The following is a 16585-nucleotide window of genomic DNA, read 5'->3' as shown; positions in this document are numbered from 1 at the left end:
TTGACAAGAATATTTTTTGTCAATCACATCTCTAAATAACACAAGAAGCTACAGCTGAATTTCTATTGATATGGTCAATACTAATGCAGTTGACTTAAATATTGATGATATTACAAGTAACAGCCAGCCACGACAAAATGCAGCACTGCAGCTCATCACTGTGACCAGTAGGGGGCAGTGAACACTAATTCTGAATGCGCTTCACCCAAGGGCATGTTAACACTAATGACACTAATGTTAAGTTGTGGCCTCTAACAGTGATCACAAGCAAACAATCAACACGGCCATTTCACATCAGCACTCAAGTCAACTACATATACATTCTACTGTACTTGAGAAAATATACTGGTGTGCTTTCATGTAATGAGTCCACGTTTAAAATGTTTTTGGAAATCATGGCCGTCCTGTCCTCCAAGATAAGGAGGAGAAGCACAATCGAGACTGTGATCGGCACAAAGTTCAAAAGCCAGCATCTATGATGGTCTGGGACTGTGTTAGTGTCCATGGCATCATGGGTAACACTCACATCTGTGAAGGCACCATGAATCCTGAAAGTTGCATACAGGTACTGGAGAAACATATGCTGCCATCCAGACAATGTCTTCTCAGGGACATCCCTGCTTATTCCAGCAAGACAATGCTAAGCTGCATTCTGAAGGTGTTACAACAGCGTGGCTTTGCAGGAAAAGAATGCAGGTACTAGACCGACCTGCCTGCTGTCCAGACCTGTCTCCCACTGAAAATGTGTGGCGTATTATGAAGCACAAAATACAGCAATGGAGACCACAGACTGTTGAGTCACTTAAGTTGTATATCAGGCAAGAATGGAAAGAACTTTAGGAGATTTGGAATGTGCTTCAGGCATTAAGCTCATAATAAGTGTATATCAATCAATCAGTAGGCCTATCCTTGTGGCTTGAGGATCAAAGCTACCTCTGAGCCTCTCTGTGCTGGCCTGGTGTAACCGTACCCTCTTCTCGACCTCAGCAGGGTGAAAAGGCAGTTTTCCAGTTGGCTCGGATCTTTAATGATTCACCTGGTCCTATTTTTGCAGCATCTCAAACATACTTTATGTCGGTTAGAGCAGTGCCTATAGTATGTACACATTAACCAGCCACTCTTTGCGGGGCCTTGTGGCAAAACAAACAAATAAACAAACAATAATGTTTATTGCAAAAGCTTGCATGCCAAATTTGGCCCTCGATAGGGTGCTGGGGGCCACCCAGCCATTTTCTAATTTACAAAATAAATTGATTCACAGGAGGAATTGTTATGGTACTTTTAATGTACATAAGGTGCCAGGGTGCATTAAGAATAGCATCAACTTAGAGCTTAATAAGGAAAATTGCTAGGGGAGGATCCCCTGCAACCCCAACAGAGGTCGGAGCTCAGCCCCTACTGTCCTAAAATTGTAGAAACATCCTTGTGTACATGTGCAGGGCTGCTGCAACTGGCCCCTGAACCCCTGTCATTTTGCACAAGTGGCCCCCGGGCAAAGCAAGTTGAGTATCTCTGATTTATCAGTTTGACGGTCAAAAGGGATTTGCAAATCATTATATTCTGTTTGTATTTATGTTTTACATAGCTTCCCAACTATTTTGAAATTGTGTGTGTGTGTGTGTGTGTGTGTGTGTGTGTGTGTGTGTGTGTGTGTGAACAAACCTTGTTCAGCTTTCTTGTCCTCGTGTTTAGCTCATATGTCTATGTCTATGCAAGCTACAGCAAAACAAACAAAAAAAAAGGAATCAATTTTCTTGAGTATGTTCACACTTACTGGGCCAATAAAGTAAAAGCTTTACAGTGACATCCTCGTTCCACTCATAATTGTGATTTGTCCGACAGCCCCTGAATGCATCAGGAGCAGATGAGAGCCAATCGCGTGCGACATCCTGCCGGAGAAAAAACGCTCTGTTCTGATGAAAACCGAGACGTGAAGCGAAGTGGAGGCTATAAACTCACCGGCATCGGGGCCAGCGGCGTCTACAACAAAAGCCTCGAAAAAAACTGAATGAGAGAGTAAATATCAACTTGCATCCTCTGAGTGAACAGACGTTATCGGCCCGGCGTGTCGCAGACAAGAAGCGCAGATGGTGAGTGGTTTTTATCGTCTGTTAGCACCGTGTGTGTCTGCAGCCTTCCCTCCCTCCGCTGCTCTCCTCTCGGCTTTTTTTTTGTGAGATGAGGTGAGGTGATGATGCTCGTCCACTGGCTAACGGGGTTAGCTAACCTGGAGTCGGTTTGTTGTATAAGCCACGGTATAAATGTTGCATGTAAATGCAGTATTTGGGCTGAAATATAACATTAATGGGGGCTTTGTGTTGAATTTGAGGAGAATTTAAACGCCCGCCGTCGAGCTCCTCAACATGCTAACAGTGCGCCGCTTGTTTCAACGTCTATTAGCGGTAGTTAGCTAGCTTGCTGGCTAATTAATATCAAAGGTGTTTTAAACCCACCGAATAAAACATGTAACTCAAATTACCCCAGCTTATTTGTAAAGCATTATATCTTATGGTTCCAATTTAAATTTCCTTGCCTTTTAGCCGATTTGTTAAAAGATTAGTGGTTTTATATTATGTTCTGTGATTTAACGTTTTGTTTTGTTCAAGCGGCAGTTCTAAGCAGATTGTTTTTGTTTGTTTGTTTGTTGCAAATGTGTTGTAACTGGACTAATGTTGGCTCCAACCTGTCCAGTGTTACATAAAGGTCTTTAGTAAAGCAACTAATCTGTAACAGGGCATTAACCCCATAAACCACAAATAAAATGAACACTTAAGTAAAAGCAGAAAATCAATTTTAAGCTTTCTTGTAATTAAGGCATCAGTATCATGGTTAAGATGCTGATCTTATTGAGACTTTCACTTTGGTATCCTGGTTTTGAGTCTTATCCTACTTCTAATTTTAATTGAGACATGCTATTTTATGGAGGACCTCTGGAATCCTGGTTATTAATGTCACCATATGCATGATAATAACAGTATCCATGTTTCTGATCATCTTTTAATCAACAGAGAGTGATCAGAAACCTTAATGTGGCCTTTACATGCCACAGCATCATCCAGCTAACTTGCAGGAAACGTTTCCAGATTTGAGCCCAGGATAAGTACACTCCAAAAACCAGATTGTAACTGGGACACCAATGTGCAAAATGTCCACTGCAGTTTATGAAACCATCTACAGCTGCTGAGATGGTCACCTATGATTGACTGGATTAAACCTCTGTGTATGTCAGCATTAGATTTAAAACCCTACACCAGGTGTAAAAAGACATGTGCTTCACTCTTTTTTGTACAGATGTCTTGCCTGTGTTTGTGTTGCTGAGTAGTTTACAAACTGCTCTGTGGTCTAGTGAAACCACTTTTATCCATTCAGGGCACCACATTTACAACAGTCTGTCATTACAGCCCTGGCATATGGCAACAAGGCTTAAGTAAGTATATGGTCATTTTCATTTCCTGCCAACATCAGTAGGCTGGCTGACTGTAATTTCAGTCAGAGTTGACAGCACAGATTGACACCCTGCTCTCCTGGCTGATTTACGTCAGTATGCTGGTGGATTTGTGAGGCTGTTGTCGCAATTTGACTTGTTTGCCCAAAAAATAAATAAATAAATAAAAGGATTTAAACAAAGCCCATTGTACAAAGCTGCAGTGAGAACTAATAACATTTATTTTGTTTGACCATATGCTGCTCTGTCAAACAATTACCATTACCGCACAGAAAACTGATTTGCTGGGTATGTCAGAAGTGCCATATGTTGGGGGGAGGGGGGGGGGGGGGGGGTGTGTTTTGCTGCTGTCAGATGTGCAGAACAGTATTAAATGGGTCGCCAGCAGGTCCAGGAGATAGAGCTGCAGGCAAAAATGGTCAGACTAATAATTTCCACTAGCTGCATACCTGTCCCTTTCTCTCTCATTCCTAATAATTTCTGAGGTTTTTCTTTTTTGAAAATGAGAAATATTGACAGGCTTGTTAAGTGTACAAACAAAAGAGCACACACGTTTCTCTGTGTGATTTAATGTTTTTTAGGGGTAGAAATAGTTTCTATTTTGATGGAAGCCCAGTTTTACCTTGAATATAATTGTCACGTCAAGGTATTATTTCTCAATCATCAGACAGATGTCTGATTGCCAACTTGGCACATATGCTTAAGCACCCCACCCAGTTTATGTTGCTTCTTGTTTCCTCCTTTTCTGGGTAATAGAAATCTGACTGAAGGCTCTGCAAACCTGTATAGAAGTTTTCTGACCCAAACAGGCAAAGGCTTAACAAATTCCTTTCACTTTGATTTGTTTGATTTATTTCATTTCCTGACATGGTTCACTGCAGTCTAATTAAACTCAGATCTTGGACAGATAAAGGTGCAGCTTCCCTACAAATGCAGCAACAAATCAGTCTGAGTAAGATGTCAAAAGCCAATTGTCTTTTTATTGCTCATTATTTATTGGCATTGGGTTTATATGATATATTTCAATCAGCAGCTCCCTGCTGTTTAAATCTTTGTGTGCATATTCTCAGTTTTAATAGTCTAAACAACAATCATGCCACTCACATTGCTTTGCATCTCTGTGGCAGTCAACGCTGATCTAATGATGTAGGCTATCTGGTTTGAAAGGACCTTAGGGCAGGCTGATTTAGAAAGACTTAACGTGTAGAGTTTCCCACAGTATCACCCGTCAACAGTAGATGTCCAAGGCATCACATTTCCAAGACTGCAGAGCTCTGTGGGAATCTACTCATTGTAACCTAAATGATCCACATTTGATCTTGGTACTTAAGACAACTTATTTAGTGGGGAAAAAAGTCAACACTAACTCCCCTGTCCCTTGGCTTTCAATGTATCAGTCAACAGCGTCTGAGTTAAGGAGTCCTTAGTGTGTGATGGAAATGTTCTGTGATCACAGAGCAGATATTTGCATGTGAGGTTTTTTTTTTTTTTTTTTTTAAGACGGGATAGGGCATGTTATCCAGAATTCCAGTCCTGGAGGAGACTGTGGTTGTGAAATGTTCCCCTTCTTCTTCAGTTTGTGATAACATCTGATCAGAAGTAGCACTTGAGGCTGTTTCTTCTTTACCTTCAGTAAGTTGCAGAAGGTATCTGCCTCTCGTTAGGTCAAGTCAACGCAGGCTCTAGGTCTTCAACACATTCTTTTACAGGCCTTCACTGGTTTTGTTATTTGCAGTTTTAAGAAAAACACATCAACAGAGCAGCTGCTGCAGCATACCAGCACCAACCATTTGTTTTTATGAATATCACAGGTTTTAACACCATTTAGTCAAGGGATAAAATGAGGCATACAATTTTTCTACGAGAACAGACATTGCATTTGGCTTTCTGACTTTATTATCTGATTTTATGATGTTTTAACTTGATGTCGACAGAGTTAGAGTAAATAATAGATTAATTGTTTAAGTGAATTTTCAAGCAAATATGAAATTTGATAACTTAGGTTGTGCACTATTGATAGGATAAAACATAGGACAATTGAAAACGTTGCCTTTTGTGATGGAAAAATTTTCACAAAGTTGTAACCCTATTTTTCCACCCTCTTCGAGTTGAGCAATTTTTAAGCATTTGTCAAAGTACAGCAACAAAGCCGCACACTTTGATAAATCCTTTTAAAGGGTTTATCTAGACATTAACAGCCTCCCTAGACAGGAAGTGAAAAAACAAGTGTCCGGCGTCAGCTGACTAAGCAGACATTCAATGTCCTGTAGCCTCAAACAGAAAAAATGCCCCATCACTTTCTCGTTGCATACAGGAAGCTTAAAAAGGGAAGAGAAGTAGTGGCTGACCAAGCCCTCCCATATGTGATTACTCTGCAGAGTGGCGTGTTGAACCTCCATCAGACCTCCATCAGACTGCTTCATCCTACTTCCATCAGTTGCCCAGCCAGTCAAGTGTCAAAACCTCAGCTTATACTTACTTTTCCATCACAGGAAAGTTTTGTCTTGACTTAGAGGTTGTTGTTTTTTGTTTTTTTTCTCGGGCATCTTGTTCACATAACTTGCTTCGTCTCTTCATGTTCAGAGTTATTGATAGAAGACTGCTGTCAGAGGGAGTCTGTATATCTTCCCTGCAGCAGCTGTTTTAGTTGTTGGATCAGTGCCATGGCTCGCAGGTCCAGAAAGTGCAATATACAATGAGATGCTACCTCCAAAAGCCTCATGGTTTATATTGCGTGTATCGGACTGGAAATATAGTTTGTTTTGAGCAGTTTGAAGTCAAACTGCTCGACAGCCGATAGATGGGCTCATTAACACTGTTATGTTGTTTTGAAGGATGAGTTTCTTCACATTTGTTCCGTGGTTTCCACTCTGCTGTCCCAAACGATTAAACAATGATCATGTTTCTAAAAATAAGGGATGAGAGAGAGTGGGAGCCTTGTTTTGGATTAATGACAGAAGACGTTTTGTTAGCATAGTGCCTGCCTTCCCTTCTAGGGGCCTGTTGCAGTGAATCACACACCACAGTGAGTATTCAGTGGTGGTCGGGTGTTAAGTGCTGGAGGGTGGTTCTAATTGTGTCAATCAGCACAATAAAGTTTGAACTCTTTATGAACATACTGACTTTTTACCCTTGTAATATTCTTTAGAGTTGTTGTAACGGCTCGAAATAGCTATGCTTTACGTCAGCAGATTCAGCAGATAGCCCTTGTAAACACAGATTTAGACATGAGGGGTCTGGTTTGTACAGAAGCGCCTATTTGACTTCCATAAAAGTGAAGGACTGGCCCACATTATTTTTAGGTTGTATGTTTTTTAAACCCGGTCCTCAAATTCTCTCCTTATCACATATTCCCCTGATTTTGAAAGAAAAAGGACTGACTTTAATAACTCTCCTGACACATGGATGGTCTGTAGCCTCTGAACAGGCAGTTTTTTTTTGTTTTGTTTTGTTTTGAGGATCCTCACCACAGCAGGTTAAACCCAAACTCGTCCTTCACTGGGCAGATGCAGATCCACAGTAGCTCATCAATTACTGATTGAAGGAATAGTTGGGGAATGCACTTATTTGCCTTTTGCTGAGAGTCACATGAAAAGATTGATACCATTCTCATGTCTGTGTGTCAAATATGTAGCTACCCCAGCAGCTAGCAAGCGGCAACCTCTAGGGCTGAAGAATGAAGCCAGTGTGGAAGTGCCAAAAACTGCAGTTCCTTTAATGACCACTTGAGACTAGCTCCAAGGGCGAGTCAATCACCCATGTTAAAATGCCCAACTTTACTGCAAAAAAACCCAAAACATGTTTACAGCCTGGTACAAAAAGTGGCTTTGGTCTCTATAACTAATCCCAACATTCATGACAGCTGTATGGGGGGTGTTTTTAATAACTCATCCGCTTACATTTGATCAAAGCTTAAAAGTATGCATATGTAGGCTGTCTGTGAGGCGTCATTACAGTTTGAGTCAGATTCACCCCTCGCTCCACCCCCTTGACCAAATATATTCACGACAGTCTGTAGTGGGAGAAACTGCTGACATGGCTCCATCAAAGGGTAAAATCTACCTACCAGAAACTCTAAAGCTCACTAATTAACAAATTACACCTAGATTGTTTCTGTAGAAAATTTAAAGTGTTTAAATGGCAAGTAATGTTTTTTTTTGGGGGGGGGGGGGTACGGGCCAAACTTGCTTCACGAAGAGCAGTTTTTCCCCATTTAAAGTCGCTAAGCTAAGCTAAGCTAACTGGCTGCTGACATGACAGTTGTATTTATCTTTTCATCTTACCCTTGACAAGAAAGCAAATAAACCTATTTCCCAAAATATCAGTCTCTTCCTTTTTCAGCAAATTGAAAGTGCTGCCTGCCCTGGCACTATTCTACCAAAACCACCTCTGTTGTTGCAACATCAACACAGAAACACACTCAGGCAGACATGTGCAGGTGTGATTTAAAACTGAAGCAAGGCTATGATGCTGTGAGGTAAGAGTTGAACCTCTGTTGCAAGATTTCACCACTTGTGTGAAAGTGGTCTTTGTTGAGTAAGACGCGACTCTCCAGCTGGCTCGAGCTTCTCACACAGTGTGGTATGTCAAAATGCTTCACAGTTAAAACAGTGTTTGGTGTAGCAGAGCTAATTAACTACACTGCACACACTCTTTATTTATGTTTATATTGAACACCTTGCTTTGTGCTCATGAAGGCCCTTCATTTTCCCTCCCTTCATGTTTTTAGTTAACCTTTTGTCTTTTTGATTAGATGGAGTCTTGAGCTAATATGTGAACTGTTAACTTCAGAGCTGAGATCATAAATCTCTTGAAGCTTATTCACTCTGCAGCCAAAGCATTCATACACAACAAGCGGTAGTTAGCAGTTGTTTATTGGAATGAAGTACATTAGTTGCTGCTGTCCCTATTGGGACTGTGAGACAGAGGAAGCCAGATGTGTCAAAACAACTTCCTGCCACATTCGAGCTGTTTGGTGGCAATTGTGGCTCATGTACATATAAGGTAAAACAAGACAAGATGGCACAAGCTAATCTGAATTCTTACTGGATGCCTGTGTATGTGTGTCTGTCTGTGTGTGTGTGTGTGTGTGTGGAATGCATGCCTGCCCCCTAACATGGTAACTAATCTTGCCTCGTTTTTTACCAAAAAAAAACATTGGCAATGTTGTGCCTTCACTCAGATCAGATTTCCTTTTTTGGCTGCATTAATTATATGATTTCATATGCCCTAACTGACCTCATTTATCTGCTCTGGCAGTCTACTGCTGACTTAACCCCCTCCATAAAAAATGGACTGTGAGAACTTATCACATTGAAAGTTTTACGTCTGTAGTGTTAAATGATGTTGAAGATCAAAGTCAATCGGCTCAGCAGTTGTGCTGCAGCGACAGGAAGTGGTTTAGCATGCAGACTGCTAGATAACCGGCAAAGCGTGAGATGTCTGCTAGCTTAACAGCAACATATTCACTGAGTTCAAGAGGAGTCAGGGATGAAGAGGAGACAGTTGGGAAGTGATTGCATCTTCAGGAAGCTGCATGTCCTTACTTAATGAGCCAGTCGTTTCAAAGGCATGTCATCCGGTTCTCGTAAGTGCAGGCAGCAGCCTTGTTGCTCCTCCTACTCAGTTGTTAAGTGGTGCATTAAGGTATATTCATAGATTACTTTTTAGAGAGAGAGAGAGTGCCGCTCTTACTTTTCCAGATAGCTTCCCAAGTGATGTTCAGATGAGGAAGGACAATTTGATCAAATATAACATGAGACAATATACATTTGACCACCAGTCTCTGATTGTATGAGGTAGGGAGCAATCAGCGCATCAGTGAGTAGGATGTCTCTGTCAGCATGAATGTGTGCTAAATGGACAAAGAACATTTTGTGCTCGTCATGGCAGTGATGTCTGTTGAAGAGAGGATGGTCTAACACTTAAGCTTGAATCATTTTGTACCTATAGAGTGCCGAAGTCACGCCCCTTCCGGTGAAGCTCATGGGACCTTAGATCGGAAAAAATATGAATGGCAGTGAATGAGGGGAGAAATATTATCTTTTGGTCCCGTTTGAGTTGTGACATGAAATCCCAATACGTCATTAATGAATTTAAAACATAAATTTTAAGGTCAAGAAAGTCATACTTTGTGGTAAAACTGTTGAGATATAAGGTTTTAAAAAAAACGTAATTAGAAAAACTACACAGGAGGCGGTCGCATATGTGACTTCATAGCTTTCGCTCACTTCCTGCAGCTTGGAGTGACTGCAACCTGGCACAAATCACACAGACATCTTCAGTCATAAATCGATTAATCATAAAACAGTGGAATTTCAGCGGGGAAGCCAAGCTGCAGGAAGCGAGCGAAAGCTATGATGTCACATACACAACCTCCTCCTGTGTACTCTTGAGTCTTTCTAATTTAAAAAGCTTATATCTCAACAGTTTTACCACAAAGTATGACTTTCTTGACCTTAAAATTTATGTTTTAAATTCATTAACAACGTATTTAGATTTTATGTCGCAACTCAAACGGGAACAAAAGATAATATTGCTCTCCCCATTCACTGCCATTCATATTTTTTCTGATCTAAGGTCCCATGAGCTCTACAGGAAGGGGCGTGACTTCGGCACTCTATATATTGAACGAAACTGATCTCTTTTGATAGCACGAAAGTTGGATACAGCCTTTAATATACATATGTCACCTGGTGGTAATCAACAATCAGTGACCTTTTGTTGTAGTTTTTGTCATTATGAAGAATTACTTCAACTGCTAATGCATTAAATGAGCTGAATCACCCAAAACAGACTTTCCCGTCACTTACGTTTGATCTATAATCGGTTTCTCTCTGATTTTTTTTTTTTTTTTTTTTTTTTTTTGTGAAATTTACTAGCACATATACAGGAGACATCAAGATATAAAATGTATATGAACTGTGATTGTCCTTACCTCTCTAAGTTTTGTGAGTGCAACACACTTAAATCATTAGTCAGTCAGCTTTTGATTTGAACTCACGTCAGGCAGATCAAAGTTTTTATGAGGAAGATGGATGCACATACTTAATGCTGTCATTTCCATCACCGGGGCAGACTCTTGATTTGTTATTCTGCTGACAAAGCAAGAAATTGTGCAAGTCCAAGAGTAATAGACCTGCAAAAAAATGAAGATCAGCAGTCGCCTCTGATGCCAAAGATCTCCTCCTCTTTGCACTGGCAGTCCCTGAACCCCCCAACCCCAAATCCACCACTTCCCTCCAGCTCCAGCCAAACTGCCTTACATAACAGGGTTTTAGCAAAGTCTGCAGTGGACTTTTCCCCCTGCCTAAACAGAGGCTGCCCTTCTTCCCTGCACACTGGCTTTTCCATGGTACCATGTACTGTGTACAGATATGAATGTCTCTCTGTCTGTCTGTTATCCGCTTGAACTACCTGTTAGCCTTGCTTAAAGATGTGGTCATGCTTGTTGCTGCTGCTGGGGACTGGCTGCAATGCTCTTGAGGGCAGATACACCCATTACTACTGTCCTCAGCTTGAGATCGTGCAAGCTTTTTTCTCTTTTCTCAACCTTCTGTGCGCTCGAGGGGAAATCTTTCAATTCCTCCTGTCATCATGATTTGAACTGCAATTACTTGACACAATGTGAAAAGAAAATGTGGAGACCTATGTTAAATGGCAACCAGAGAATCAAAGCGCAAGCCTGTAATTGTGGATGATTGTAGGCTTGAGTCGAGGAAATGCTTTATTACATTTGTAAATTGGAAAGCTACGATGATGAAGACGGGCAGAACAGGTGTCAGTCATGTTGTTTCACTTAGAAATCCCCGTACCATTTGTTTTAAATTTCATGTGATACTTCCCTGTGAAGTTTCCTAACCGGAAGGCTGGTTCTGAGCTGTTCTGCTATGTTGAGGGCCGCCCCATGCAGAGCGTCCCACAGCTCAGCTCACATGACCAGACAGAAGGCACCTGATCCTCTCCCAGGGGTGCAAAGAGACAGATGGAGCAAATAGAAAGAGGGGGAGAGAAAGAGAGATCAGATTGACAATACCAACACACTGGTAAAGGTAACAAGAGGACAATGAAAAATACCTTCTTCCATCCATGTGACATCTTTCTGTCACTTGTAATCAAACAGAACTCTGTTAATATTTGTTATTGCACTTAAGAGTATAACAGGAGTCTTGCACAGATTTGAATATATTTGTTTTTTGATCATTTCTCTGTTTGGTTATCCAGGACACCAGGAATACCACTGAAGAGAAACCTGTCCAGCGATCAAAGGTAAATATGCATCGTCTGTCTTTTCTGTCTCACCCCTTTCATGCTTCTCTGTTCCTCTTCCGTGTACATTACTCCTGCCCCACTTCACATTCATCAGCCTTTTGATCTCAGAAAGAGCAAAGGAAGTATTTCCTGCATTTTGTCTCTTGTTTTATAAATGCAAGTGTTCATCTCAGTGTGGATCAAGGCCTAGATCACTGTGTGTCTGGTAGTAAACCGGTATGTTTGTGTGCTCAGTCCTTCAGCTTCAAGACCCAAAAGGAAGTGTGTTCATCATGTGAGAAGACGGTCTACCCAATGGAGAAATTGGTTGCCAACAACCTGGTCTTCCATTCAACATGCTTCTGCTGCAAGCACTGCAACGCCAAACTAAGGTGACTGTATATACTGTTTTCAGGGTTCCCGCAGATCCTTAAAAAGACTTTCATTCACATTGACATTCTTCTTCTCCTAAATCCTTTTAATTGTATATAACTGTTTGATTCCTCCTCTTTCCGGCAGCCTTGGCACCTTTGCAGCTCTTCAAGGCGAATTTTACTGTAAACCCCACTTCCAGCAGCTGTTCAAAAGCAAAGGCAACTACGACGAGGGCTTCGGACGCAAACAGCACAAAGAGCTCTGGGCCTCCAAGGAGACAGATAATATAACAAAGACGGCATAATCATGTCTGCCTGTGTCCCATCCCAGCCATGCCTCTTCCTTTTCCTCCTCCTAACACCTCCGATACATCACGATGAACACATGCCTCATATGCTGGGGCACTGTTAAATCTCCCACGCGCTCACTCTCGCTTTTTAAATGCCATCAAAACAGATACATGCACAAACAGCTAGGAAATGACTGGCCAGTCATAATCCATACAACTTAAAAAATAATTTTTGGGGATATACTTAGGGTTCAATTTGAGTGATATTTGTATTTTCCTTCTTTTGTTTTCCAATTTCCTGTTTGGAATTGGCAGTTGATTGTGACCAAAAGCCTTCTCTGGTGTGGGGGGTATAATAATAATCCTTTTCTTTTTTTTTAAATTCTTTTTAGGAATTTGCACCCTTTTTAATTTTTGAATACCGTATGCTCAGGCGAACATATCAGAGAGGTTACAGAGCATCCATGTTTTGCAGTCGAGCATACACTCAGGTCAAAATTAGCATAATTTCACTCATTTTAACAAAACACACAAATCAAAATAATAGTCCTCAGTATTGTGACTTTGCTGTCAGACAGTTCATGTCAGTTTGTCAGGTTTCATATATTTGAGGAACAAACAGGGTACAGAGTACTGTAAAATAAACGCGCACATCAGCAACAGCTCACCTCTCGTGTTTTAATTTTTGTTTTGTCATCATTCACTTCATCCCATGGTTTTGTTTTTATTTTATTGACCACTGTAAGTCTAATCCTTGCATGTTGGGATGACTGGGTCTTAATAGCCTTATCTTACGACTGTATCGATCTTTTTGTGTTGTGAATGATTTTGTTTTTCATCGATGCATAAGGAATCACTTTTTAAAGGATTTTAGAAGCACTTGAGTTTGGATTTGATTGATGTCACGGCATAAGTTGATCCTCTCTGAGCTTTTATCAGTGGTTGGAATTTTAATGGAATTCTCAGATTGTGTTTTGTATACTATCTGTACGTAGAGCTGTAGTTTGTGATTTGTGAACATTCCCCACCTTGCTGTACTCTCATCTTGCACATATGACCACACATGATCACCAGACAAGATAATCACAGGGAAACTGAGGCCTCGTTAGCACACATCCCTCACTCCGTCGGATGAAACATCTTAAGAGGAGCCGTAAACATTTGGTTGAATTGGTTGTTAGTAAAATGACCTTTGCTACAAATGAGGATGTTGATGGACGGAGCTTAAGCCTTGCAGGAAACCACACAATTTTGTTCCTTCGTCATTTCGCACTTTGTCAGTTGTTGGCGTCTTGTGGTGATTTTTCCCCTGCTGTATTTGAGTGTGTTCATATAGCTGGAAAGTTTTTATGGGGGATGTAGACGGATCCAATCCGATCACGGTGTCTTGAACATCCATCATTTTGGTACCCCCCTCAGTCCCATCTAATAAGAGTGGACAGGTTTCCTTTTGAAATAAATGCCTTCCTGTTCTCATCTCCTGTCTTATTAGCTAAATACATCTTAGCACCTGGACCTATTTCTTCCTACTGAATTAACAGTAGTTGGCTGATTGAGGATATGTCACAGTTTTGGTCCCCTGATGTGAGATGTGCTCCTGCATGCTGCATGCAAAAACCCAATGCAGAGCACCCCCTGCTGGGGAAAGTGTGACAGTAGTGTCTAGTGTGAGAGGAAGAAAAAAAAAACTTGCCCTGAACTCAACATAGCCTTTATTCAAAGTTTTTGAATATGTTGCCTCGGCCTGCAGTGCAGCTACTGCACTCCTGCCACTTTATTTTATTTAATTACAACACCTAAGAGAAATTATCCCAGTTAGACAAGATCTCCACATTTATATTTCATTCTATATTAAGAATGAGTCTAAAGCCATTCAAATATCTCATCTTAGAAAACTTCTGAATACCGCTGAGACTTGACTGACACTTGAATGACACAAAGTACTTTTTTGTGACTGAAGGTTTACTGTGAATTTGAGCATGCTGTGCAAAGTAGAAAGCTAAACTTAAACAGATGGATATCTGCTACTTTTTTTTAAAAGAGAAGCCTTAGAAATAAATAGCTGACCTTAATGCTTTTTCAAACGACTCCTTTGAGTGCACAGATCGACAAAGAAATCTCCTGATCATGCCTTTCTCAAAAAAAAAGACAGACCCGCTTCCTTTAGAGCCCCACTCTTTAACATAGGATTACTTCACTCAACCAGCAGCCATTTTTTTCCTATATAACCACTTTTTATCCACATAAAATGTACAATAATTCTAATTCTACTGTATGTGCGTGTGCGTGTGTGTGTGTGTGTGTGTGAGAGACTATGTATATTTTATATTTTCCTCCATTTTAAAATGGTCCTCTGGATCCCTGAGAATGCTTTAAAATCAAGAGTATTGTATCTAGAAATGCTGTCTTTGTCATTCTCCGTTAGCAGTTCGCCAAGGTACAACTGCAGAATCTGTGAATTGCAACCTCTAAGTGCAGATAAGGTACACTTAACACTGGTGCCAAGAGGCTCAGGTGAATGATTGCGATGTAACGTTTAAATGTTAAATCTGTGAGTCATTTCATTTTTGTGCTTATCTTGATGTGGACTTTCTTTTCAATGCTGTTGTCATCGAGACATTTTAAATGTATGCATCTTTGAAAATGTATTACAGACTTGACCTGTGGATTGAGGTGGCCTTACAGCAAAAGGACGCTTGGACTGTATTTTCAGTCGTTCTCTATTCTCCCTTCTCTATTGCTTAGTTGTGGTATGGAAGTGTAACATTTTAAAATGTAAGCGCCCCCCTTTCTACGCCAATACACACAATCATTTTGTGCATTTTCTTTCTTGTTTTTCTTTTTTGTTTTTTACATGCTTTTGGAGAAAAAAAAAAAATAAAATGCTGGTGTTGATTTAATGCCACGATTTTAGTGTTTTTTTTTTAATGCACTGATAGCTGAACCTTTGAAATCCCACAAGATTAATGACTAATTGACTTGATACAGATTATAGGTAGTTACTGGTTTCTGATAACCTCTACTTCACTGCAGTTCAGAGGGATATATTGTACTTTATTGTAGCTTTAGTTAGTAGTTACCTTACAAATCAGGATTTTTGAAAAAGAAAAAAAACATGGTTCCAGCTTCACAAATGTGAGGATTTGCTGCTTTAAAATAATTTTAATTTATTTTTAATCATTTTGATCAATCTACTATATTGGTTAGACAAAACACAAATTGTAGAGGTGCTTTGACTTTTTAGCTCTGAGTTTTTACAAATCAAACAATGGAGCAAATTATCAGCAGATTAATCCATAACGAAAATAATCATTAAAAATAGTTAAAATTGAGATCCACCTCAAACAAATACAACAGTAAAATCATTAGTAACAACAATCCAATGATATATAACAGTCACAGGGGCCATTTTTTCTGCGTTTAGTACTTGTACGGTTAATACTTTAAGTACATTTCCTGATTATACTTGCATGCTTTTAATAAAAGAAATTTACTTATCTTGAGGGGAACTGTTATGCAGCAGTTGCAGAATAGGAAAGAGTACAAATATGAAGGTGAAAATAATACAAATTATAACAATAGATGATTATCAATAAGGTGCAAAAACAAGTGTAGTGTAACAAAGTACATCTGCTTATGTTCTATATGTTACTACAATTTTGAGGCACTTGAGTATTTCCATTTTATTCTACTTAATATTTATATTTCACTGCATTTCAGAGGCAAACACTGTACTTTTTACACCACCAAACTTACTTAATGACTTTGGTTACTAGTTACTTTACAGATTAAGAATATAATCATTGAATGATTTATGATATTGTTATAGATTAAGCTACCCAGCAGTATATAAAGTTAGCTCCACCTTTACCAGCTGCAACATTAAAGTGATGAATTCATTTATGCATCAGTAATTATAATCCCATTATATCATTTATTATTTTCTGAAATTGGCCACTGTGCATAATGAGTACTTATACATGTTTTGATGCTGACACTTTTGTACTTTCACTTGTTAGTAAAATTTTTAATGCAGGACTTTTACTTGTAACATAGTCTTTCTACATTGTGGTATTACTACCTTTATTGTAAGTAACTGATCTGAGAACTCCTTACACCACTTGCAAAAACAAATGTGACTGACACTAGAGTGAGCAGCTTGAGGTAAGTGTTAGTTACATAAACTGGGTAACAATGAGGTGCAAATCCAAAGAATACACGTCAAA

At 39.9% G+C, this 16585-nt stretch overlaps 1 protein-coding gene across 1 annotated transcript; it reads left to right on the top strand.

Annotated features, from left to right (window-relative positions):
- Window positions 1-1896: 1896 nt before the first annotated feature.
- Window positions 1897-15242, top strand: limd2 (LIM domain containing 2). The gene is made up of 4 exons (XM_049560430.1): window positions 1897-2090; window positions 11669-11713; window positions 11951-12087; window positions 12215-15242. Exons 1-4 carry the CDS (start codon window positions 2088-2090, stop codon window positions 12372-12374), a joined length of 345 nt encoding a protein of 114 aa, XP_049416387.1. The 5' UTR covers window positions 1897-2087; the 3' UTR covers window positions 12375-15242.
- The last annotated feature ends 1343 nt before the right edge of the window (window positions 15243-16585 follow it).

The sequence above is a fragment of the Epinephelus fuscoguttatus genome, linkage group LG19 (assembly GCF_011397635.1).
Source record: "Epinephelus fuscoguttatus linkage group LG19, E.fuscoguttatus.final_Chr_v1".
NCBI lineage: Eukaryota > Metazoa > Chordata > Actinopteri > Perciformes > Serranidae > Epinephelus > Epinephelus fuscoguttatus.
Note: the sequence above shows the minus strand (reverse complement) of the source record. Positions and strands in the feature narration are given on the sequence as shown.